Consider the following 13,073-nt stretch of genomic DNA (forward strand, 5'->3'; position numbering starts at 1 on the left):
AATAAAATAAATAACTGACTTATATACTGAAAAAATAAAATTATATAATGATAATAAATACAGAGTTTGTAGCAGAATGTCTTTAGTATCAATATAACATTAGTATGGGCTTCAGTCTTTGAGATGAAATTGGATTTCCTACGTTGTAAGCCACTGCACCTTTGACTGCTTATAAATGGGAATGGAGTTTTGCATAACGTTTTTTGATGAACTCATCTATTGATTACAAATTTAATTTAAGATGCCATTGATTATTTTGTTATAAACTAAGGGGAATTTTTTTATTTTGTACTTGATGGAAATATGTTTTGTTTTCATTCAAGGAATACTTTTTCTTAAATAGTTGCAGTGAGTTTAGGAACAATGTGTCTATTACAGATTAGTATTTATCTCAGCGTCAGTACATAGCCATTTTTAAGAAAAATAACTTTTTTAGGATTTTGGAGATCTTTGCCATTATAGTAATGGTAGGAGAGAACTTTGAAAAAATTGAGTTTGGAATCACTAGTATTTGAGTTACCATGTTTTTATAATTAAACAATAACATATGATTTTTTTTTATGAAATAAAGTGATACACTGTATTGGCTTTCTCATCATAATATTTTTAACGCTAACTGACATTTTCTAATGGTGCAGTCAAATTGATTATTCACAGGAGGTCTCGGACAAATAACAGAGGGATTTTAGTTCCACCAATAATACATCAGAACCTCGGAGAAGTGAAGAACGGAAGCACCGTACCACTTATCCCATCTTCACCTCTTGTCTAATAAAACCCTAACCACTTCTCAATGAAAACCTTAAGCTTTATCCTTCTGTTTTAGCTTAAACCCAAAGACTTAAACCAGTTACCTATTAAGTTTAATTTGCTTATTATTAAATAACTTTTATTAACTGTGTAAAGACGAGTAAAGACAAAATTATATAGTCTTTTAAGAATTTATATGTCTACCTCCATTTAATATTTGATGGGTTTTCTTTCTGAAATTCCTACTTCATCATAATCTTTGATGAAACTATTGGAATCGCGAATGGATTATTCCGTTTGAGGAGAGAATACTCAGTTAAATTTCTAGGTTAAGTTCATAATGTTCACTTTATCACTGCCATTAAATTTTTAATAATATATCAAATCAATTTGATATTTTTATATTTTAGTTAATTATTTTATAATAATTTTAGTTAAAGCATTATTATTAATGCGAGATTTCTGATTCCTTGTGTTTCTATCAATGATTTTTCAGTTCCTTTCTTAAGTTTTAAATTTATTAATAAATGTAATAACGTTGAAATTTTAGAGCCTAAAATGGAATAAGTATTTTTTTAAAAATTAAGATAATGAATCTTGAAAAAATATTTTTTGTCTTTGCTCAGATAGTTTATCTTTACATCTTGATCTTGCATATTGCTTTGGGTGTTGGATACAAAAGAAGCTATCACTAGGACGTGATTGGATCGTGCCAATTTTTATTAGTATATTTAATGATATATTTATTTCACCTATAGTCATAAATAATATCATTAATCTAGTCTGTTCAAGATTTTCTTGGAAAATATTTCGTGTATATATATAATCGGTAAGAAATCGAAACATATCTTTAATATTGTTTTAAAATTTCTAGATATATATTTATATATTAATCTTACATTGATATATACTGTATAAAAAGAGGCATGGTCCATAGAAAGCTTCATTTTAAACAATGTACTACCAGCATTGAACTTTAACAGTTTCTGTAACCTAAGTATGTTTTATTGCTATTGACATCGTTCCATTCTCTGATATGCAAATGACCTTCTTAAAAATCAGTATATTGAGATAATTATTTAGGTTAGTTGATAATATTCAGCCCTTAAAGAGAGATTTTTGAGCTTTTCTGTGTTTTTGATATTCCTCATCAATATCAGAAAATGGAGTCATGATCTGAAATACTTAAACATCAGGCTTGTGTGCATGCAGCCATTGCAGTTCATCATTTTCATCCTTTTTTTAAAAAATGGGATTTTCTGCTATGTAACTACTCAAAATTCTCTTATTTATTCATCATTGATTCTCAATTTTACATTATTTATTATTTTTTTAATGTATCAGTTTTGATACTGTATTTTTAATTCAGGTGCATTTGTTTTGAATAGTTGATTGTTCATTCTAGTTCTGTTAATTTTCATTATATGTAAGTCAGAAAAGTATAAAAAAGAAATATGATATTTGTAACTCCCCATTTTAGCAATGGTAATTGCTATTAGCTTACAGTGGTGTTTAGATAAAGTATCCTTTAACGATACCATAAAGTTTTATTTGTTTGCTTTTTGAACTGTCTGTAATTTATTTGTTAATGCAAAATACTGATTTTTTTTTTAATGTAATGCTTGTCAATTGATAAACATTACAAAACAGTTTTCAACTTTAATAGAATTAGAAAAATTATGAGAATTTCCATTATTATATTTTTATTATAAAATATTTATTGTAGTTACTTACTAATATAATGCATAATTAACAATTTTAAACCAATGTAATAGGAATATTTTTTAATTTAAATGGAATATGAATTTCTTTTTCAGAGGCATGACTGGAAAAGAATATGACCTTTCATCACGTATATAATTATTTCTTTTTCAATATTTGATGGTTATTAATTTTTTTCTAACCTTAGCAAGGAGTGACTTGTATTCTATTGTTTATTGCATTTAATTTTCAGTATTAAAAAAGTGTAATACTTTTTATGAAGCAACTATGCAGAAGGGTTACTTTTTATAAAATATATATTTGCTCCTATTGATTAAACTGAAACCCCTTAGAAAGGGATGCAAAAAGAAAGGGAATATGATCTTCGCAAATTAAATTTATGTTCCAATAAACATAAATGTATTTTATTACCAGTGGTTAGAAGAGTGATTATTAGATTAGTTGTTAAACAACTTTTATTTTTTTCCAATATTTTATCTATTGGTATGTTTTATAATTATTAATTATTTTTATAGAGTAATTTTTATTAAAATGTTAGAAATACTTAAAATTGTAGCATAAATTAATTTTAAACATAAATGAATTGTTGATATGTTCGATATAGTTTTTATTGAATCTTTTGGGTTGTTCCAATGACCAATTTTGATGGTCAAAAAACTGGCAGGACCTCCTCATTAAGGTTTTCCCATTCTATTGCCTGTACCCTAGGCATGGGTTTGTTAGTTTGATGAAAGTCAAAAGTGGTCGTTTGAACAAGCCTTTATTCACTTCGATAGTCATCTACTATTTGAGAATTAAAGTGAAACAGATGATTTCCTAGCCTGTTGCTGATGAATATATTAAAATTAATTCTAAGTTAACTTCAATCTGATTAATACAAAATTAAAAAAAAAAATCAGTTCCTGAGTTAAATCTATGAAATTATATTTTTAGAGAATGAATTATTTCTATAAATTTTTACTAAATTAATGATACATTATTTTTAAGAAAACATGGTGCTAGTCAGATTTCTGTAGTAATTATTCTTATAATCAATCCAGAAATTGTTATGTAAAAATGTATAAAATTTATTATTAAGTTTTCTGCCTTTGTTTTTTTTTTCCTATTCCTCTTTGTTGTCACTTATGAAAAATATTATTTTCTAAGAAAGCATGGAACAAATAATAGTGACAAAACTTCAATCGACAGGGGTCAACTCTCTAAATAATTAGTCGAAAGAAGAATTGGCAGTGGTGTCTTCATGAGTGATTAGCTTGAATGGACTGAAGAATTAATGAAGAGATACAGCTGTTTTAAAAACAAAACCAGCTGTTTCTATTAATCGTTGCACACAAAAAATCAGCACATTAGGATCAATAATTTTATATTAAAAAAATATATATTTCAAAAAAAGAAAAATTTACCGTTAAAAGAAAACATTTTTAACCCCGAATTAAAAAAAAAGAAATAAACTTTCAGTTGCAGATATTCTATCATCTAGCTTAAAGCACTTCTTCAAACATTATTGTCATACTTATAATTTTATATACCATCGCCACAGATGGTTTTAGTTTTTGCATTGCACAGTAGTACGTGGAGATTTTCAATTACTTTATTTACTGAGATCTCATCTCTTACCTTACTGATGAATTACAGGAGCCAAGTTTTAGTTAGCTACATGAAAGCAAAGTAATATTTGTTACTGAAAGTTTATTGTCTTTTTAACAAATATTGGGTTGTAATGTTTATAACTGTAAATTTACATGAGTTTTTTTATTTTTATGTATTTATGGCCCTTGCTCATGAAAACATTTAAAAAGTAAACTTATTTTACAATTAAATTCATGAATGAATTTTTCAAAGTGTGTTTACCTATTTTTTCTTTTATGAATAAGTCGAATACATTTGCTTAGAAAAAATATGATCTTGGAATATTGAAAGAGGTTTATTGGAAAGTAAGATTTTTATTTTTAAGATATAACAAATAAAGGATCAAAAATATTGTATCAAATACAAAAATTGCTACCTCTCTGTGTATCACTACCCCCTACTTCTCTGTCTATCACTACCCCCTACAATTCTATGATTTTACTTGTACGTTTTTTCCACTATTGGAGGAATCATCTAATCTTTACTAACCATAAAAGAATCTCAAAAGCTTGGAGGTAAGATTTCAGATGCACTATTTCTTCTTATATAATTTTCATGAATGTTTTTTTTTTTTAAGTAGTTGTATTGTGCTTGCATGGCTTTTTACGTGTGCTTTATGTGTGTATAGTATATGTATATATATATTTTTTGTTTTGTAAAATATTGTTTTATTTTTAATTTTGATCGACTTGTATGTTAGCATGATGAAAAAAAGATAAGTTTGAAAGTTTTTAATTTGTAATTTAATTTTAAATTTTATTTATATATATATTGTATCTGAACAATTCCTCATATTACTAAAAAAAAAAAAATAAAGTTCTACAGTTTTCCTGAATAACTAACGACCAATTATGGAAACAACCAATCATTATGGAAAAGATATTTGTAAAACAAGCTTGAAATTAGTATTGTTTATTGTACCTGAGTTTTGACTAAAAAAAAAAAATTACTACCGAATTTTGTAAAGTTTACTTTATAGCTTACTGTTTGTCGTTAAAGGGAAGAAGGTTAATATTAATAGTCATCCATGTTACGTATCGTTGCTTAAGCTGTGTTACTTCATAAGTCCTAAAAGATAATTGTACCTTATAAAAATAAAAATAATCAAGTCTTCATTCTAAAGATATCTTCAAAAATTATGACACTAGATGCCTTGAGAATGATACATTAATTTTTTTACTGGAAGATTATTGATTGACCGTGTGTATAGATGAATGGAATATGGTCCGGGTGCGGTAAAAAAAAAACTCAAATAATAGATAATTATATTACCGCACCCGGACCATATTCCATTAATTTTTTTAAATAGTATAAAAAACATTGATTTTTTGGGACTTATGAGATATCTCAAGTTAAGCAATTATGTAGCTTTTCCTTATAAAATTAATGCTTTTCTTTTCCCCAGCAATTTTCTACTTTATTCAACCAATTTAGTACTTTTCAAATTTCAAGTGGAGCTATAATAATAATAATTAAATATAAGGGCGACTGCTGGTGTATGCTGTTGGTAAATAGAACCACATCATCCATATAGCTATTGAGCAAATAATGCAGCTAATTATTTCCAAAAGATCATATTGTACAGAAGAATTGACCAAAAAGCTTTTCAACATGTTTATATAAGAAAAAGCTAATTCCACAGAGAATACCATTGAGGAATATTATGATCATTTTGTGAATGGATGGACTTTCCATAATGAAAACAGCATTGGTAACTTGATCTCGCAAGGGCCATTGAATGTTCAGCCTACTGGTTATTTATTGCTAGAGCTAATCAACTATTTGATTCTGAAATTGTCTTTATAATATCCTTTTTATTAACATTATTTTATAAAATTTCATATTTTCTGGATGTTTATGGGCCATTCTTGCAGAAGAGGGTACTTGTAAGCTCAAATTTTTAGAAATATAAAAGTTTGACCTTGTTTAAAAACATAAAACCTTTTGGTCATCAACACCTATTGAAATGTAAATGTATTCCAATCAAGCTGAACAATTTAGGAATGCTCACTTCAATTATATAATTGAAATTCAATGACCATTCAAAAAATAAGTACTTTATTTATGAAGAAAATAAATAAAAAACAACGATAGGGGTGTAGTTGTGTCCAGTATTTCTCTGGATAAGTAGTTGGTTTGGAAAAGAAAACTAGTTTTCACATAACGTTTAGTGACTATACTGTATTAAATTTTTTTTTAATCTCTTAAAATTCATTTATTTACAATTAGAGAATAAGCCACCAGTTCACAATCATACTCTAAATTTTATGATGCATGATGTACAAGACCATGCCAAAACAAGATTTTCCCAAATATCTTTCTGAAGTGCTTTCCTACAATTTGTTATAGAAATGGAATTAAAACCGCTCATTTTACAAGTGTTTAACAATAAGAAAAAATTGGTTTGAGTACTCTCTTTATCTATAAGGCGAAGAGTTTGATGTAAGGATGTATTGTTTGAAAGATCATCTCTTAGCAGGTGTTCATACTCCCCGAAACCTCCAGGTTGGCTGAATTGGGGAAAAACTGAAAAGTACATGAAAAAAGTGACCAAAAAACAAGATCAGAAAAACAGAGCTTTGAACATGAAAATTTGAAAACAAAAAAGTTAAGACTAACGGTTCTGGATATCTATTCTAATAATGAGGGCAATCATTTTTGATTGTACAAAAGTATTCCAACTTATTTTAAAAGAACTGGTTTTATAATTTTTGCTCAATAAAGACCTAATAAAATTTGAAGTTGGGAAGATGGTATGTGGACGGCGCATGTCTTGAAATATTGACAAATTTAACCAATATTCTATATAAAAGAAATATTTGAGCTCAAAAGAAGAATTTAACTTTTTGGTGCAGTTTTCCTAGCTCCAATACTGTAAATAGGACATCCCAAATTGTTTGGACATAAATTCTGCTTCTTTCTGTGATAATGACCCATATAACAAAAAGTATTTAATTGGTTGAAAAAACTACTGGTTTCTTTGGGGAAAAAAATGTAATATGTATAAATCTACCCAGGTTGTGGTGAAGCATTGTATTGTATCAGTCATTATTTTTTTTATACTATGTTTGTATATAAAAAAATTATAATTAAATAAAACCTACTACTGATCCAAAGGTGTTCAAACAAATAAAATTAAATTTGTTTGGGATATGCCAATTATATAATAGGAATGGCTGAATAGCTGATTTGGTAGAGCAAAATATTGACATAAAAATCGCAAGGTTGAATAACGTTTCTTATTCCACATGGGAAGTTAAACTGAAAATTCCTTAATTAGAACAAGGGGACTATTGATCAATACTGTCTGTTCTGACGTTCTTCATGAGACAATTCTCACTCAAATATGAGATCAAATGTATTAGTTTTGTTCTAAGTCTGATTTCATAAGGAAATAATATCAGCAAACCTAAAATGTGAAGCCTAGTTGTAATTGAGGAGAACCATATAGTTCAAAGCGGTCCATCTTCATTTCAATGCATTTTTACAGTAGCTATTGGAAAGAGAACAAGTGGTAGAGCTAATGCACAGATTAACAGACAGAATTAACAAAGATGCTTTTATGATTATTTATTGAAGGTTATAATTATATAAGCATGTTTTGAAGAATTATAAAAAACAATGCCCTAATATAGAGGTGAAAAAAGCTGGTTTTGGCGGCAGTGAATCTGGGGAAGGTATTCAAGAAAGAAAATAGAGATATACAGAGAAAATAAGTTATTTTCTTATATAATTATGTATATGAAGATTTGTAGACATTTTTTTCTTAAAGAATTTGAAAGCCTTAAAAAATCAAACAAATGTTTTTTTTATGATATTTTACTACAATCAAGGAATACCATTGGCTTTTAATGAGTAAAACACAAGTTTTAAGAAATGAGCTTATATGATAGTAGTAGAAGAAAATACCCTCCTAATTTTATCCAATATGGCACAAAAGACACATTTATTTAGGTATATAAAAATATCATCAGAAAATAAAAAAATAAGATGAGAAAAGGTAAGTTACTGGCTATAGCTGATTATTGATAATTTTTGATCAAACACATTGATTAGAAAACAGGATCATTTGATTGAATAAATAATGTTTTTATGAGAACATATTACTTCTTATTTTAATGCAAAGAATGAGCCTAAAAAAAAAAAATCATTTATTTTAATACAAACCACCTCAAAAATTTCTATTTGATTTAGCTACATATGAAGTAGATTTGTTAATAATACAAAATAAAGTTTATAAATAAGATTTTTCAGTGATCTATGTTGTATTTAACATTCATCTATAAAAAACTTACTACCAAAGTATATAATATATTTTTTGTCTAATTGACTGTAGTAAATATAGTTTAAATTTGTATTTAATTGGAATTTATATATTCCAAAGAAAGTTTGATATATTTTTAACTTCAATACTATCAAAATTGATTCAATAATGACTCTAAGGTTCAGCAAAAACACCCAACAGTTGAGAGGTCATTGAAAGAGAAGATTTTCAATGAATAAAACTTAAACAAGACAGTCATGCCCAAGCACACTTTTAAGTAGAAAACTAATCCAAAGACTATTAAAAAAAAATCAAGAAGTACATAAAGCAAAACCATCAAGAGAAAAAGTACATAGTGCTATCGAGAGATCTGTTTCCTACTTTAATCCACTATTATTTCAAGCTTGTAAATTAAATTGTTCATTCATAAGCTAAGTAATAAAAGACATACTTTCAAACATCTAATTTTCAAATTTTATGAAGTAGCATATAAATATTTAGTTATATAATGTTATATAATATATAATTTCTTATATGTTTACATAGGGTTCCAATTTATGAGGTAATACCAGGAGATGTGAGTTCTGGACCAGAAAATCCAACAGACTTGGAATCAGCTGGTGGGAAAAAGTCGGAGAATCCATCCACCCAAAGTTCACGTAAAAATTCTGTTGGTATAAGTGGTGCTGAAAGTGACTGATATTCATGTTTCACTGATTGTCTTTTATTCTATCCACTGACTTAAATATTTGTGCCAAAGAACAATCAAGACAATGTAGATCTTATATTCAAAGTTATTTAACTTACTATGAACTTTTTTATCAAATGGATCTTATAATGAATATTTAGTTATAAAAACATATCCTATAACTAATTAGATAAGATATCCTATAATCTCATTAATTATTGTTAATGTAGTGTGTAAAATTATTTGTTTTATGATGAATCTTTATTACAACAGTTCTGAAATGGATATTATAAAAAAATGATTTCTTGCCTAGTATATTTAATGTTTTTAGAAATATATGTATATTTCTAAACATTTTGTTATAATGGGGAAACCCCCACTTTTTATACCATATTGTGTATAATTTTATCAAGTAAAAAACATCTTTGGTTACGAAACACTCTTTTTTAAATTTAAATATTTTTGTCTGATTCTTATCAATCAGTATATTTTTTATTAGATAAGAATTTTATTGAAAAAAAACTTTTTTTCAGGTGTAAAATATTTTTTGAAAAACTTGTGTTTTTAACAATGAGTTAATTATTGTCATGTTTGTTATTGTGATTTTTATTCATATAATTGAGAGAATTTTGTTATGAACAAATATTTTTTTTTTTTTAAACCAAAACCAAGAGCGTTTTCACCTGATAAAAAGAATATGAGTTTATTTTATATATGATGTCTGACTTGTAAAAATGTATCAACATTGAAGATTATTAATAATTTTAATAACTATTTTAGTAATACAATTGTATGTAGAATGTATTGGAGCTTGTACTTCACAAAATAAGTCTGTAATATTGTTTTTGTTCTAATCATTAATATGTAATAGTAATATTTTATTAATGTTGGCAATTAAGTAAGTTTCATTTATTATTCTTTTGAAACTATAAATTAGTTGTATTTAGATTTAATCTTTCAGGTTGATTTTTTATGCTTCTTAAAATTTGATCAGTAACGCATTTATAACTAAACAGCGAAGATAAAAGTAATTAAAATAAATCATCCCAACATTTCGCTCTATTAATAAAAAGAAGGAAGTGAAACCTGAGAATACTTTTAAAAAATGAAGTAGCTATGAAAGAAATATGCCTCTATAACAGAACGTACTAGTCAAAATTAGCTTAACAAATCTAGTACAGGGTATTTTGGCATCAATTACTATTCAGATTCCCCAATTTAGAATAATTTGAACAATGTTAAGGTCATTACTGATCAAAATTTCTTCTATAAATGTGAATTATGAAAGCATGTAAAATTATTTGCGAAAAATTGAATTTGTTTCCATTCTTAAAAATTGCCAATATATTATGTGTTTTGTTTATAAAAAATAAAAGTGTTATTTCCTAATGAAAAACCAAAGGAACTTATTATATTATGTCATATAATTAGCATTAAACTTATAATTTTATAATTGAGTTTAAGTGACATTGTTAGCAGGTAGAGTGATTTAAGTTCACTTTTAAAGTACTGGGTGTTTTGTATATAACACTATAATAAAATAAGGGCATATATGAGGACTGTTGAACCATATTTTTGGAGTTCTAAAAAAATAAATACATTTATTATTTGTATAATGTTGCCCTCGTGCTATCTTATTTTTAGAAAACCAAAAAAACAAATATAGACTTTACTATCATTCTTAAGATATCCTGGAAAACAAGTCCAATATAAAACATTTTGTTTATATTGTTGTTCCATCACTTCTATTCTAAATGTAGTAATAGTTAAGGTTCCTCGAAGTGTACTTATATCTCATTGTAGACATATGTTACTCTCATTCTAACTGGTTCATTGTTGATTGTTGATACAATTATGTTTTTTTTTTATGATGAAAATCAAATTACAATAAAAAAAATTCTTTGTCATTAAATGTGTACTATTTATTTTAGTAGTCTTTCATAATATTTGTCGAACGAAACTTTGTCTTTAACCTAGATATTTTTTAATCCTAATTGATAAGCATTTATACAAAAAAAAAATAATATTTAGTTTATGTTTTTTTCTTAGAAAGATTTTGTCTTTTGTGTCAATAATACTCTAAGAATATATTTCTATGCCAATACATGTTTGGGTACATGCTTAAAAATTAGTATATTTTTTCATCCAAATCCAAGACTGCTCTATTTTTAAGGAGTGACCTTGTATTTATTTTAATAAATAAAAATTTGTTCATACAATGTTTAATCTTTACTAACTACCGAGTTTTAAGAATCTGCAACAATTTTTATAGTACATCCCAATGTTTTGGGTTTCATGGATGTAGTCATGAAGCCTTGTAAGTCTGTGAGATTAATAGCGTTAGTAGTGTATAAAATATATATATTAGGTAATTAATATAATCAAGTAATGAATTAGGCCCTTTTTTCGCCTATAACTCCCAAATAGTGTATCCTAGCAAAACAATTATGGTATAAGAAACTAAATAGCATTAAATTCTGCGTTGTTAAATATTAATTTGGTTAAGTAGTATATCGTAAAGAAAAAAAGCAATTTATTTTCAAATTTTGGCAAAACTGAGATATATTACTATGAATCTAAACTTAACTAGGAAAACTTATTTCTAGTGGTATTAGAATGGTTACTTAGCAGTTAATAATTTGATCAAGAAATGATTTAGACATTTTTTGTTTAAATAGGTCTTCTTCAGTTTTTAGTCTATAAATCCTAAATGGTGTATCTTATTGAGAAAGTTGTAAGAAAACAAATTAGCATCGAATGAGTACCATAAAGTAATTATTTAGTCAAGTGGTATGGTTGTAAACAACTTTTTAAAGTCAATATACAACCAGGTTAGGTAGTTTACGAACATGCCACTTGACCAAATTATTGCTTTATGGTACTCATTTGACGCATGATTTAATGTTTTTTCTATTTTGTTATTTTTTTTAAATACAATTTTTAAAAAATTCTTGTTTTGAATCTGGCTGTGGCAGCTAATTATTTTCTATTTCACTGTAGCCGTAAGTCAGTCTTGTGGGTTCGGGGCCCCCCCAGCCTGATTAAGTGGGTACCCCGAATTGAGTAAAAATCTATTGGTCAAGCGTGATTCTGACTAAACTATCTCCTTGCACAACCGTTGGTCTAATAACAGTACTTCCTTACAAAGTGCTGTACCTCTGACCCTTCATGGGTTGTAGTTCTACACATTTAATTCAATTTAATTGGAGTTTTAAGGATTTTTAATGGTTCCAGAAATTACTACACAGAATTTTTCAACTAATTTTCTGAAGCCCAGTGGTGAATGCTGTCAATCAATATATTCCTGGAGCAAACAGAATACCTTAATCATGTCAGAAGGATGAAACGATACATTTATATCTGGAACACATATATTAACACTTAGTTGTTAAAGTTTTTTTTAATAGTTAAACTGGAACTTTTTAAACAATTTCAATGTGTTTCGAACTCCAGTAAACAGTACATCTATCCATCAGAATTTCTGGGTCTGACATCAAATGGATTAGAGAACCTTGTTGTGTGTTATATTAACTAATTAATTAAAAATTAATAGTCATTCTTGTTAGGAAGTCAGATATTTCTAAAAGTCCTGAATCATTTAGATTTATAAGATGGTTTGAATCTTGAACTAACAAATTAATTCCAAAGTCATTAGTTGTATAGTCCAATTTTTTTAAGGATTTAATTTTAGACCTGAGTGACCTAAATAAAGCTGAAGTATACTGGGCTCTATGAAATAAAATGACAGAAATGCCGTCTTTGGCATAGGAAAAAAAAAATTAAGGATTTGTTTAATGAGATTTTTGTTTCACTGTTTTTATGTTATTTAACCTTTCTTTTTTTAGTGGAAGATTATTAATTGACCGTGTGTGAAGATGAAAGGAATATGGTCCGGGTGCGATCAAGAAAAACTCAAATAGTAGAAATATACTAATTTAATGAGCCAACGTTTCGCCCCACGTTGCAGGGCTTCTTCAGGGCTAAAAAAGATACAAACACATAGTTACAAAAGGAAAACAA

General features: G+C 27.0%; 1 protein-coding gene across 1 annotated transcript in view; it reads left to right on the plus strand.

Moving 5' to 3' along the window:
- Positions 1-9,446, plus strand: part of Ctns (Cystinosin) — a gene marked incomplete at its 5' end in the record, with an annotated part of 25,608 nt that extends 16,162 nt beyond the window's left edge. The window contains one exon of the mRNA XM_014425140.3: positions 8,912-9,446. Coding sequence (XP_014280626.3) covers positions 8,912-9,065 — 154 coding nt within the window. The remainder of the gene's footprint in view (positions 1-8,911) is intronic.
- Positions 9,447-13,073: the final 3,627 nt, after the last annotated feature.

The sequence above is a fragment of the Halyomorpha halys genome, unplaced genomic scaffold (assembly GCF_000696795.3).
Source record: "Halyomorpha halys isolate HHAL.00 unplaced genomic scaffold, Hhal_1.1 Scaffold497.1, whole genome shotgun sequence".
Lineage (NCBI taxonomy): Eukaryota > Metazoa > Arthropoda > Insecta > Hemiptera > Pentatomidae > Halyomorpha > Halyomorpha halys.